Source organism: Macrotis lagotis, chromosome 1 (assembly GCF_037893015.1).
Source record: "Macrotis lagotis isolate mMagLag1 chromosome 1, bilby.v1.9.chrom.fasta, whole genome shotgun sequence".
Classification (NCBI taxonomy): Eukaryota; Metazoa; Chordata; class Mammalia; order Peramelemorphia; family Peramelidae; genus Macrotis; species Macrotis lagotis.
Window position 1 is genome coordinate 857,735,076 of NC_133658.1, and position 12,319 is coordinate 857,747,394.

Genomic DNA, 12,319 nt, shown 5'->3' on the forward strand with positions numbered 1-12,319 from the left:
CAGATGACTGTATGGGATGTAAAAGTGAAGGTCAGTCTGCTCTGGAATCTGGAGCCAGCTAGAATCTGGAACCACTCTGAAAGCGGAGTGACCTAGCTAAATTTGCACTCCTTCTATCCCCAGGCAAGATGTGAGTCCCAAGGAGGGACTTCCAAAAAGGAATGAATACAAATGGTCATATTTATTCTAGGTTTTTTGGAGGGGTGGAGAAAGAGACACATAGACTATTATTATAAGCTGATTATTTCATACAGTCATTTATTCATTTAATTAGTATTTTTTAGCACCAATAGTAATAATAGACTATATTTAACAATACTTTATGGTCTTTTTTTTTTTACAAGGCAATGGGGTTAAATGACTTGCCCAAGGTCACACAGCTAGGTAATCATTGACTGAAGTCAAATTTGAACTCAGGTTCTCCTGATTCCGGGGCCAGTGCTCTATCCAACTGTGCCACCTAGCTGCCCCAACATAGCACTTTATGGTTCCCAAGTGCCTGACAAAAAAAAAAATCTCATTTGATAGAATGTACTTAAGCCATGAGATATGGGGGAGAGAAAGTAATACAAAAGGACTAGTTTTAGAAAAGTGCCACCTTGGAGTTAAAAGACTGGGTTTGTACCCCTCCTTTGATAAGTAAAAAGGTTTTCTAAAATTCTTATGACTATGGCCAAGTCAGTTCTCTGAACCTGAGATTCTTTATCTAAAAAGAGAAGGGTAGGAGGCAGCTGGGTGGGGCAGTGGATAGAGCACCAGCCCTTGGAGTCAAGAGGACCTGAGTTGAAATCTGATATCAGACACTTAATAATTGTCTTAGGCAAGTCACTTAACCTCATTGCCTTAAGTAAAAATAAAAAATCTTTTAAAAGAGGGGGATAATAAATTGTATTGTGTATTATTGATCTCACATAATTGTATTGATAAGAAATACTTTATAACTTTTAAAGGCCTTCATAAATATTTTTTAAATGGTACCTGCCCTTGAATTCAAAATAAGTCAGCTAATAATAAAAAAGATATGAAACTTTTAAATATAAAAAATATAAGACAAGACACTGCTTAATTAAATGCTAAGGTCTGATATAATATAGTCTGAGGTCAGGGATGGTTTCATTTTTTTGTCTTTGTATACCCTGTGCCTATAGTTATTTTTGGCACAGGACAGGAACTTAATAAATGCTTGTTAAAATCATTTATTTATTTATTTGTTTGTTTATTTTTTAGGGGTTTTTTGCAAGTCAATGAATGGCCTTAAGTGGTTTGCCCAAGGCTACACAGCTAGGTCATTATTAAGTGTCTGAGGTCCCGTTTGAACTCAGGTACTTCTGACTCCAGGGCCAGTGCTCTATCCACTTTGCCACCTAGCTGCCCCAAAATTATTTCTTTTCAATTTGTTGTTGAAGTTTTATATCTTTGGGGTACAATTCTGAATATTAGGACAGTCTAGTTCAAGACTATGCTTAATATATTTTTGAAGAAATTTTTTGGTTATTTAAAATCTTCTTTGGAGCACTTTATATTTTGTTTTTGAAAATGCAAAGAAATGGAATTTGATGAATTTATATTTTTTAATTTTGTTTCTAAGTAAGTATACTATATCTCTTTTTTCTTTTAGAACTTGCCTTGGAATCAGCCCAACTAGAAATTGAGACGCTAAAAGAAAGTTTGAGTAAATTTAAAGAAAACAGTAAGTCACTTTATTATTATTATTAAAATGTTCAGATCATGTAAGTATAGTATTTCATTTTGACCAGATATCATATATTTCCAATCTGCCAACTGTCTCCTGAACTTCCATTCTCTCACTAGGTAAGAGAAACTTGCAATTACCCAGAAGTGGATTTGTGAATTTACTACTAGGATTACATGTGTAGAAACTCTCTGTAGTTAAGTCTCATTTCCAAGAAGTCTTTCTGTTAATAGAATAACTATGGAAATAATTAGGGACAGCTAGTTTGCTCAGTGAATAGAGCATGAGCCCTAGAGTCATGAGAATTGAGTTCAAATCCAGCTTCGGACACTTAAGAGTGACCCTAACCAAGTCACTTAATCCTTTTTGCCTCAGTTTCTCATCTGTAAAATGAGCTGAAGAAGGTAGTGACTGACAAGCCAAAAAAACTCCAGTATAAAACTTTGCCAAGAAAACCTCATATGGGGTCATAAAAGGGTGGACATGACTAAAATAACTAACAATAGAAATATTTGGAAATGTGAATATATGTGACTTTAATTATACATTTATGTTCCTTGTTTTAAGAAAATACTTTAATTGAAATGAAAAAAATTATAAATTAATTTATTGAGGGGTTATTATACACATATAATTTTTTTTCAATCATTATGTAACATGGCTTTAATCTTTCCTGCCTCTAATAGCTCCTACTAAAGATGCTGAGACTCTTGGGGCTAGGCTGATTGCTTGTTCACACTAAAGTGGTTTTGATAAAGTCAACCTTTAGGAGTAGGAAGCTTCCTGGTTGCTTTTATCAAAACAAAAGCCAGTCAAACTTCCATGCTAATTAGCAGTGGGATTGATCAGTGAGTAACCTCCTCCCTTTCAACCTAAGTGACATAGGGAGACCCCATCTTCAAAAGAAAAAAAAATTCTTATTATTGTTCTAGTAATTAGCACTCATTGACACATGGTATGTACTTAATATTTATTGATTACTTACTTTACAAGTGTTTCTTTAAATGAAAAGTTATGGGGGGGCAGCTAGGTAGTGCAGTGAATAGAGCACCGGCCCTGGAGTCAGGAGGACCTGAGCTCAAATCCACCCTCAGACACTTAATAACTGCCTAGAGGTCTGACCTTGGGCAAGTCACTTGACACCCCCCCCCCCATCGCCTTTCAAAAAACTTAACAAAAAAAAGAAAAAAAGAAAAGTTATAAATAGGTAATTTACATATGAAGAAATCCAGGCTATACTTTGCCATGTGAAAAATGCTATAAATCTGTAGTTTTCAGTTCAAATAGAAATGATCCCTGGGGGCAGCACATTGACTTAGAAAAGCACACATTAACATTATCTATTTTATATTACATATATATATATACTTATTTATTTATCTATCTGTCTGTCTGTCTATCTGTATATAGGCTTTTTTTAGGTTTTTGCAAGGCAAATGGAGTTAAGTGGCTTGCCCAAGGCCACACAGCTAGGTAATTATTAAATATCTGAGGTTGGATTTGAACTCAGGTACTCCTGACTCCAGGGCCGGTGCTCTATCCACTGAACCACCTAGCCACCCTTTGTATTATATTTTTAATTATTTTGTTAAACTTTTACCAATTACATTTTAATTTAGTTGATCCTGGGGAGTTTTGATACTTCTATTCTAAACCTCCATTAATTAGAGAAATTCAACTGAAGTACCAGCTCATTCCCATTAGCTTGGCAAAGTTGACAAAAAAAAGAATGACAAATGTTGAGGGACTAGAGGAAAACCAACATATTATTGTACTGTTGGTAGAGTTATGAGCTGGTCCAGCTATACCCCAGGAGCTATTAAACTGTACAAAACATACATAAGTCTGTGCCCCAAAGAGATCCATGAAAGAGGAAAAAGACCCATATGTGCAAAAATATTACTGCAGCTCTTTTCTCAGTGGCAAAAAGTTGAAAACACAAGGGGATGCCCATCAATTAGGGAAATAATAAGTTATAATACATATGTATATACACATATATAATATATATTTCATATATTTTTATATATGAAAAGATGAAGAGAATGATTTCATAGAAAGTTGTGAAGATTTATAAAAACTGATCAAGAGTGAAGTAAGCAGGGGTGGCTAGGTGGCGCATTGGATAGAGCATACCTAGCTGTGTGGCCTTGGGCAAACCACTTAACCCCACTGCCTTGCAAGAACCTTTTAAAAAAAAAGTGAAGTAAGCAGAATCAGAGAACAATTTATGCAGTGATAGCAACATTGTAAAGACATTCAACTTTGAAAGACTGAGGACCTCTGATCAGCACAATGACCAACCACAGTTTCAAAGGAATTGATGAAACATGCTGTCTACCTCCAGATAGAAATGTGATGTCCTCAGAGGAGAGATTGAAATAATTTTTTTAATATTACCAAAGTTACATCTTGTTTTGATTGATTACACATGTTTTTGGTAAAGGACTCGAAGTACAGATTGAGATATATACATATAGGTATATTTATATACATAGCAAAAACCGGAATTTGTTTGACTAGACATGTTTGTAATGACTTGTTTGTTTTCTTAATAAGGGGAGAGGGAAGATGGAGCTGGTTAGGAGAGAATGTGAACCTGAAAATTATATGCTATTTTAAAAAGTTGCAGAGGGACTAAGTAAAAGAAATCCTTGGAGAGAAAAAGAAAACCTTGGAGAGAGAGTTTTGTTTGAATGTGAAGTTGTAAATCAGATTGCAGAGGGGAGTTGGGGGTGAGGAATTTTTCTGTAAAAGTAAAGAAATACAGGATCAAAATATGAGGTGTTTGGAGGGTCCAATAAAAACTTTTCTTTAGATGGAGGAAACCTGAGCATGTTGGTTGGCAACAGTGAAGTAACCAGTAGTTCACAAGAAAACCTAAAGAGCTTTGCAAACCTTAAAGCTCTAAATAAATGTTATTATAAGAAGAGATTGCAGATTAGAGAGAAGCATTGACCGAGGAGCAGTTTATAAAGAAGAGAGAACAAATTGGAAATTGAGGAGAAGGATTGTCTTTAACAAGGAGAAAGGCTGCCTTTTTGTCAAAGACTGAAGTAAAGAATTAGAGAATGGATGAGGATAGAAGATTTTTGAGGTGTGGAATTGCTTGTATTGGTGAGTAGCAGTTGATTTTCATTAGAATATTGCTTTTTTGTGTGTACAATATTCTCCTGATTCTGCTCACTTCACTTTGTATCAGTTCATATAAGACTTCCTAGGTTTTTCTGAAATCATCTCCTGTGTCATTTCTTATAGCACAATAGTATTCCATCATATTCACATAGCTTAACTTGTTCAACCATTCCTCAAATGATGGGTATCCCCACATTTTCCAATTCCTTAAGAAGAGCTACTATAAATATTTTTGCACATAGAAGTCTGTTTCCTTTTTCTGTGAACTCTGGGATACAGACCTAGTAGTGGTATTGCTAGGTCAAAGGGTATACATGATCATAACAACCTTTTGGGCATAGTTTCAAATTGATCTCCAGAATAATTGGACTGGTTTACAACTGCAACAATTCATTAATGAACCTCAAATCATTGACCCAGTGTCTCTGCCTTCCTTAGAGGTGTCTGCCTCCTAATTTTTCTTGTCTGTATTTTTTCTTTTTCTATTTTTTTTGTTTGTTTTTAGATTTTTTTTTTTTTTGCAAGGCAAATGGGGTTAAGTGGCTTGGCCAAGGCCACACAGCTAGGTAATTATTAAATGTCTGAGGTCAGATTTGAACCCAGGTGCTCCTGACTCCAGGGCCAGTGCTCTATCCACTGCGCCACCTAGCCACCCCTTTTTTCCTATTTTTAACCAAAACCGTTCAGCTTCTCTGGAGTGTCTCTTAGATCAGTCTGATCTCAGAGTCTTTGGGGTTAGATAATTTTCTCTAGCCACATAAAGGTAAACAATATTAATAAACTATAAATAATAAATATTTTCTCCATACCTTCTTCTATAATCCAATATGGGAACTATACATTGATAGCTTATATTTCTTTATATATTATATAGCAGTTTTAGATATTGGTCTTTGTTGGAATGTGAAATTGAGGCTCAAATGGTGACTCCCTGAAGGTTGTAGAGGTAGTAGCAGAAGAGAAGGAATTCTAGGTCAGTGTTCTGGACATGGAGATGCTAAGCATCCTATAGGCCAGATGAGATGTTACTAGTAGAGAGTCAAGAGGAAAGGAATTTTTCTGGGGTATGATTCTGGCAAAAATATACACATTTTTTTCTCAATAAGTGGGTGCTGTTATCATTTTGGATGGTTATTTTATTTTTCTGAAATTTTTTCAAGTTTTATAGGATGGATAGACAATTTCAAAGCTCTTTTCTGGAAGTTCTTGTCCCTCTAGCACTAAGAATAACAACAGTGTTTTGCATTTTGCAAAGTGTTTTCCTCAAAATAGCTATAAGGTAGGTAGTGGGAAGTATTACTATCCCCATTTAATGAATGAAAAAATGGAGGCTTAGAAAACTTGGGACTTGCTCATTGTTGCAACACTATTAAGTGTCTGAAGCAGGATCAATCCAGAGGTCTCCTGGTTCTGAAGTCCAGTGGCTTTGTTTTCACTCCACCCTCATGGCTTCACAAGACCTCCTTGGTGGCCTCGTGTTATAAAAATTGGTTTGGCCTACTCCAAGAAAGTAGTTCATATGATATTAGCTACTATGATTCATTTTTGGATGTGGAAAAATACTAATCTGTGAGATTACAGGGATAGAAAGTAATGGACACAGCTTAAATTTCAATGATGTCATCACCAAAATTGTCCTTAGATTCAGTGTAGTCAATATATTTTGTTACTTCCCTTGTTTTAGAATCTACTGACTCGCAGGAAGCAAAGCAACATAATTATAGTCTGGATGGAGAGATTCTGGTGTTAAGAAATCATGTCCAGAACGATTCAGAAAGAAAAGTGTGTGTGAAATTGGTAAGACTTTAAAGAACTATTTTGTAATTAATAACTTCATGATGATGATGATGATGATGATGATTATGATGATTACACAACAGGACTTCTGTAGGTGTATAATTGGTGCTTACACTGATGATATCATGAAAACCTTGTCATTTAAAATATCTTAGCAGCTTAGACTGAATTGTCTTTTCTTGATACATAATCTTCATATATACACTGTTGGGCATAGAGAACTTTATCTACATCTTGGGGAATTTGAACACATACAGTGAACCAATAAGTAATTCTTTAAATGTGATATTGTTGTCCTTGAAACTTTTTCAACCCTGGGCTAAGATAACTTGAAAATCAGTCTTTGAAAATAACTTTAGTCACTTCTTATTTGCCTGCCAAAAAAATGGAAAGCAGTCAATGTGCTTTAACGTCTTGGAGCTTTTGAGACTGATTAACAAGGTTTGGTTTTAATTTAAAATCTCCTTTGGAACTACCTTCCAAGAAAAGTGTGAAACAATCTGTAGACACTTTAAATCCAAGTTGAGTTGTCTTCTTTCTTAGAACTGTTAAGTTCTGGAAAGAATCCTTTTCTAGAACAAGTCTATTTCATCCACATTAAAAATGTGTTGATCAATGTCTTTGATTTTTTTTATATTTTTATATTTTATATCCACCTTCTTTGATATTTTTCTTCAGGATATCAGCATATTTAACTTCATCATCCGTATTTGCACTTGCCACCTCTCTGGTAATTTTGATGCAAAATTGAAATGGATTTTAAAATAATTTGAAACCATCAACACTTAAAGTAAAAGTTTCTTTACTATCTACTTCATTTCCATTTAATTCACTACCTTAAATAACCTTGAAGTTTTTGTCTGAATAGCTTAGCTACTCTAAGTAGAATGAATTTTTATTTATTATAGCATAATAATATTGCATTATGTTCATTGGCATAGTTCTAATTTAAAACCAGAGGGTAGCTGCTGAAAATAGGGTGGGGTAAAGGTCTCTTTGGTACCAGTCCTCTATCCAGCTTATTTTTTTTTTTTTTTAGTTTTTGCAAGGCAATGGGTTAAGTGACTTGCCCAAGGCCACACAGCTAGGTAATTATTAAGTGTCTGAGGCCAGATTTGAACTGACTACAGGTCCGGTGCTCTATCCATTGCACCACCTAGCTGCCCCCCTACCCAGCTTATTAAGTAGTTTTGATCTCAAGATCTCTCCTGAATAACCCAGCTTGCCTGAGGAAGATTTTCCTTATACTTAGCAGAACCTAAGCTGCTTTATGCAGGAGAGACAGTGTTTCTAGGGATGTATGACCTTAAGGAGAACTGGACATGGATTTCCTGAACTCCCTTTTGTATGCAGGTAAAGAATTGGAGGAATCAGTCTAGAAGTTATCCATAAGGAAATTTTGTCTCCTTCTATTCCATCGCAGATATGATAATGCTAACACATACATATATCAATTATAAAATATATAGATATGTGGATCAGTTACAAATGTAGTGATGGACATAGACACCAATAGATGGGACACAGGTGCACTAATGACCCAGATCTAGCTGGGGCTGCAGTGGATGGACCCAGCCTCAGGAAGATCTGAATTCATATCAAGCCTCAAACACTTACTAGCTGTGTAATCCTGGATCTGCTTCAGTTTCTTCTTCTGTAAAAAGAAAATAATCATAGCAATTCACCTCCCAGGTTTGTGAAGATAAGATGAGATATTTATGATGCCCCTTGCAAGTGTTCTATATATACATACATGCACAAATGTATGCAGAAGATAAGCTGGGGTGCCTACCATAGTGTCTTCTACATAGGAGACTGTTAAATGTTTGTTGAGTTGAATTTCCAAGTATTCAAGACTTTAGAAAGTTACTTGGAGGAGAAATTAAAGAATAGTTATTGAAATACTAATCAATTCATCTAGAAATATTTAATAAGCACCTACCAGGGACTATGCAGAGCATTTTAGAAATATGTCATTTGATCTTCACAAGAATCCTGGAAAGAAGGTACTATAAGCACTCTTATTTTACAGCTGAGGAAACTGAGGCAAACAGGCTAAATGACTTGTCCAGGGTCTCACAGCTAGTGTCAGGAGCAATATTTGAACTCAGGTCTTCCTGACTCTAAGCATAGCCCTCTCTTAACTGTGCTACTTCACTGCCTCTACATGCAGGCACAATCTATTCCTTGCCTAGTTGTCTCTTTGCCAGTCAGAATATTAGGCAGGAGACAAAGAGATTCACTTAAATCAGGGGTAGGAAACCTTTTTTCTGCCAAGAGCCATTTGGATATTTATAGCATCATTCACCTGCTATATTTGGTCAAACATTTAATTAACTCACCTCAATAAAGCTCCTAGATTTATTGAATTACTAGATCTACCTGTGGTTGTGGCAGCACTAGAGCAAATGATTTTGAGGACCTCATATGGGCTACAGGCCAGATGTTCTATGCTCCTGACCTATATCAAAGATACTGACTAGAAATCTCAGACAATATGATCATTGCCCAGCTCTGGAACGTTCCTTGGGTGTAATGCATTGAAAATAACTTGTCTCAGGGGAACTAGTTGGCCAGACTTGTTCTAGAAAAGGATTCTTTCCAGAACTTAACAGTTCTAAGAAAGAAGAAAGCTCAACTTGGATTTAAAGTGTCTACAGATTGCTTTACACTTTTCTTGGAAGGTAGTTCCAAAGGAGATTTTTAAACCAAACCTTTTTCTTCCTCCTTTATTATCCTAGTTAATCCATATTTGTTATAAGGGCCTTTTTTTTCTTTTTCAATTGTGTAGGAGGGAAAAAAGGCAGGTAATTGAAAAAAATGAGATTTAATTAAAAAATCTGAAAAAATAAAAAAAATCAAAATCTTTGAAATTAGTTCCAAATCATAAATAATAAGTATTTGCAGCAAAAGACTGTTACATACTGGAAGTTTTTTTAAAGGCAAAAAAAGTAATAATTTTATTTGAATTAGTGCTGCACTGACCAAAGTGCTGAAGCCTGGTTTGAAGAGAAGAGAGCATGATAACTGGCATAGTCGCTTCCTCAAAGGAGATTTGGGAGGAACTTCCCGATAGGAGGAAGACCAGAGAAGTGGAAGCATTAATCATATAAGAAGGACACTGGGGAAGAGATAGAACGATGGTCTCAGGTATCAAGGGCTTAGCGTTCAGGTTTCCAGAGAGAAAAGCTCTTCACCTATAATCCATGTTTTCCTCATCCAGTCACTCAATATTTATATATTAGATGCACCATAAAGTAATTAACTTGCTTGCCACCTTTTGTGTAAAAGCAAAAACCTACAAAATCAATATGTTGTTGCTTCAGAACTCTCATACTTAGTCAAAATTTTTTTTTCATTAAATTTTACTTTTCAGGGGTGGCTAGGTGGCGCAGTGGATAGAGCACCTGCCCTGGAGTCAGGAATACCTGGGTTCAAATCTGACCTCAGACACTTAATAATTACCTAGCTGTATGGCCTTGGGCAAGCCGCTTAACCCCATTGCCTTGAAAAAAATATATAAAAAAAAAAAGTAAAAGAAGATTTTACTTTTCATTTCCTACCTAACCTTTATCACTGAATAGGCATTGCCTCAATTTGACTGAGACCTGTTAAAGACTTTAGCTTAAGAAGGTCAAGGTCTCCCATGCATTGGGGCCATTTCTAGTTTTCTTGATCAATATCTGGCCACTGGACCCAGATGACTCCAGAGGAGAAAGCGAAGCTGGTGTCTTTGTACAGCCTTCTTTCATTTAGATCCAATGCCTTTGCATGTCATGACTTCACTTCCCTGATGTCATGGTCCTCTTCAGGAATAAAGGACAAACAGGAACTTATAAAACTCCTCTACTGGAGATGCTAACAGAGATAGTTTACTAGCAACTCACAAAGGCTAGTGTAATTATTTTATTAAAAAAAAAAACCAACAATATTATTTAGATTATTCATCAGATTTAACTATGACTGATCTTCAGCTATTTCCAAAAACTCTTCAAATGATTGTTTTTCACCACTGAACATATAGAGAGGAATATGCAGAGCTTTCTAAAGGAAATTCCAATAAGTGTTCCCCCAAAACTGTTTTGAGTATTTGAAGTGCTGTAGAATTAATTGGGTGTAGTGGTCCTCAGGGACTACTGTGAAAAGGATATGAGAATGATTTCTGGTACTTGCTATCGATCAACTTACATTGCTTTAGACTTGCATTTAATACAGATATCATTCTTCATATGCAGCATGAGATTTTTTTTTCTATAGAATATCCAGGAAAGACATGAGTATCCAGAGTTTTTATTCACAGGATTTATGGATTCTTTGAAGTTGAGAGAATGAATAAGTACGGTCCTTGTACAGAGTCTTCATTTTGTATTTGTTCTGTATGTTTATGTTTATGTATGTTTATGTGCTCTCCTGATAAAATGTAAGCTCTGTGAGGACAGACTGTTTCATTTTTTTGTTTTTGCCTGCCAGCACCTATGTCTGACACATAGCACATACACACTTAATACTTGGTTGATTCGTATTTATGACATAATTTACTTACTATTATTTTATATTATATTATATATTATTTATTATTATTATTAAAATGTACTTGGCAGGATAAAAAGAAAGAAATAGTGGCCAAAGACAACTGGGAAGCAGAAGGAAATGAAAAAAGTGATGAGATATTCCACGAAAGGTAAACTTTGTAAATAGAGACAAGAACGAACTCCTCACATGATTTCTCCCCATCCTGTATTGCTTCCAGTAGCCAGTCAGGAAAAGGGAGGGACTGTTACTGTCTTTATTTCCCCTTGGGAAAGAGGATGACTTGGGGGGGGGGTAGCCTCTTTTCTTTTTATCAGAGAGGCTTCAGTACCTAGACCAAGTTAATGAGTAAAATCTCAAATCACCCTTGCAAATTCCATGCCTTTCTACCCATCCTTCAGGAATATTGTAGATGATGCTGGGAACAATCAAATTGTGTCCCAGACTGGATAGTACACATACTATATTTAGTTGGGCTCACTAAGTACTTGTTTGGGTGGCCTCATTCATGAGCAGCCATTATCATTCAACCTTAATAATTGAAAACTTCTCAAATATTTGTTTTTAAAAATTTGTAAAAATAATAATGACTCAAATTTATTTAATGTTTATAAGGCATATTCCTTACAACAATCTTTGTGAAATAGGCAGTACGAGAACCATTCTTACCAAAGAGAGCTGAGGTTCATGGCGGGGGGGGAACCTGACTAGCTCTTCTAAGCTCAAATTGCTAGCAAATATCACCTTGATCTCCTGGCCTTCCACATTGGTCTTACTGGAAGAAGAGAGAGTGTGCTATAAATGTTACATTTGGGGACCTGATGAAACCCTATCTAGAACCATTTCCCCATACTATAAGACGGAATACAATAATGACAGATTGACTTATTTAGAAGGTTTGCTTTCTTTGTAGTAATTATGACTTATCTTTGACAATGGAATCTTGTATTGCTACTCTGCATCCTCTCACCCATTAATTCTGCTGAAAGATCAATCATAGCTCATTCATAAAATGCTGAGACCAGACAGCCCTATGAGAGTTCATTGTAGTCCATTTCCCTACTTCCAAAGTAGGTGACATCTAAGCCCTGGCGCATCAATGAGAATTTTTGTTTTTGTTTTCAAAGATCTTCCTACTGAGGAGAATGTGCAACTTCATTAATA

At 35.7% G+C, this 12,319-nt stretch overlaps 1 protein-coding gene across 11 annotated transcripts in view; it reads left to right on the forward strand.

Annotated features, from left to right (window-relative positions):
- LOC141508835 (peptidyl-prolyl cis-trans isomerase H) overlaps window positions 1-12,319 on the forward strand; it is a 215,584-nt gene that overhangs the window by 35,097 nt on the left and 168,168 nt on the right. For 10 of the 11 annotated variants that reach the window (XR_012474522.1, XM_074217810.1, XM_074217798.1 and 7 more), the window contains 3 exons: window positions 1,619-1,690; window positions 6,513-6,625; window positions 11,227-11,306. Coding sequence is in view for 9 of the 11 variants with exons in the window: in XM_074217810.1 (XP_074073911.1) it covers window positions 1,619-1,690; window positions 6,513-6,625; window positions 11,227-11,306 (265 nt within the window). In the remaining 2 variants the exon portion in view is untranslated. Of the gene's footprint in view, window positions 1-1,618; window positions 1,691-6,512; window positions 6,626-11,225; window positions 11,307-12,319 lie in introns of those variants that run through there. The other variant, XM_074217804.1, reaches the window with a different exon arrangement.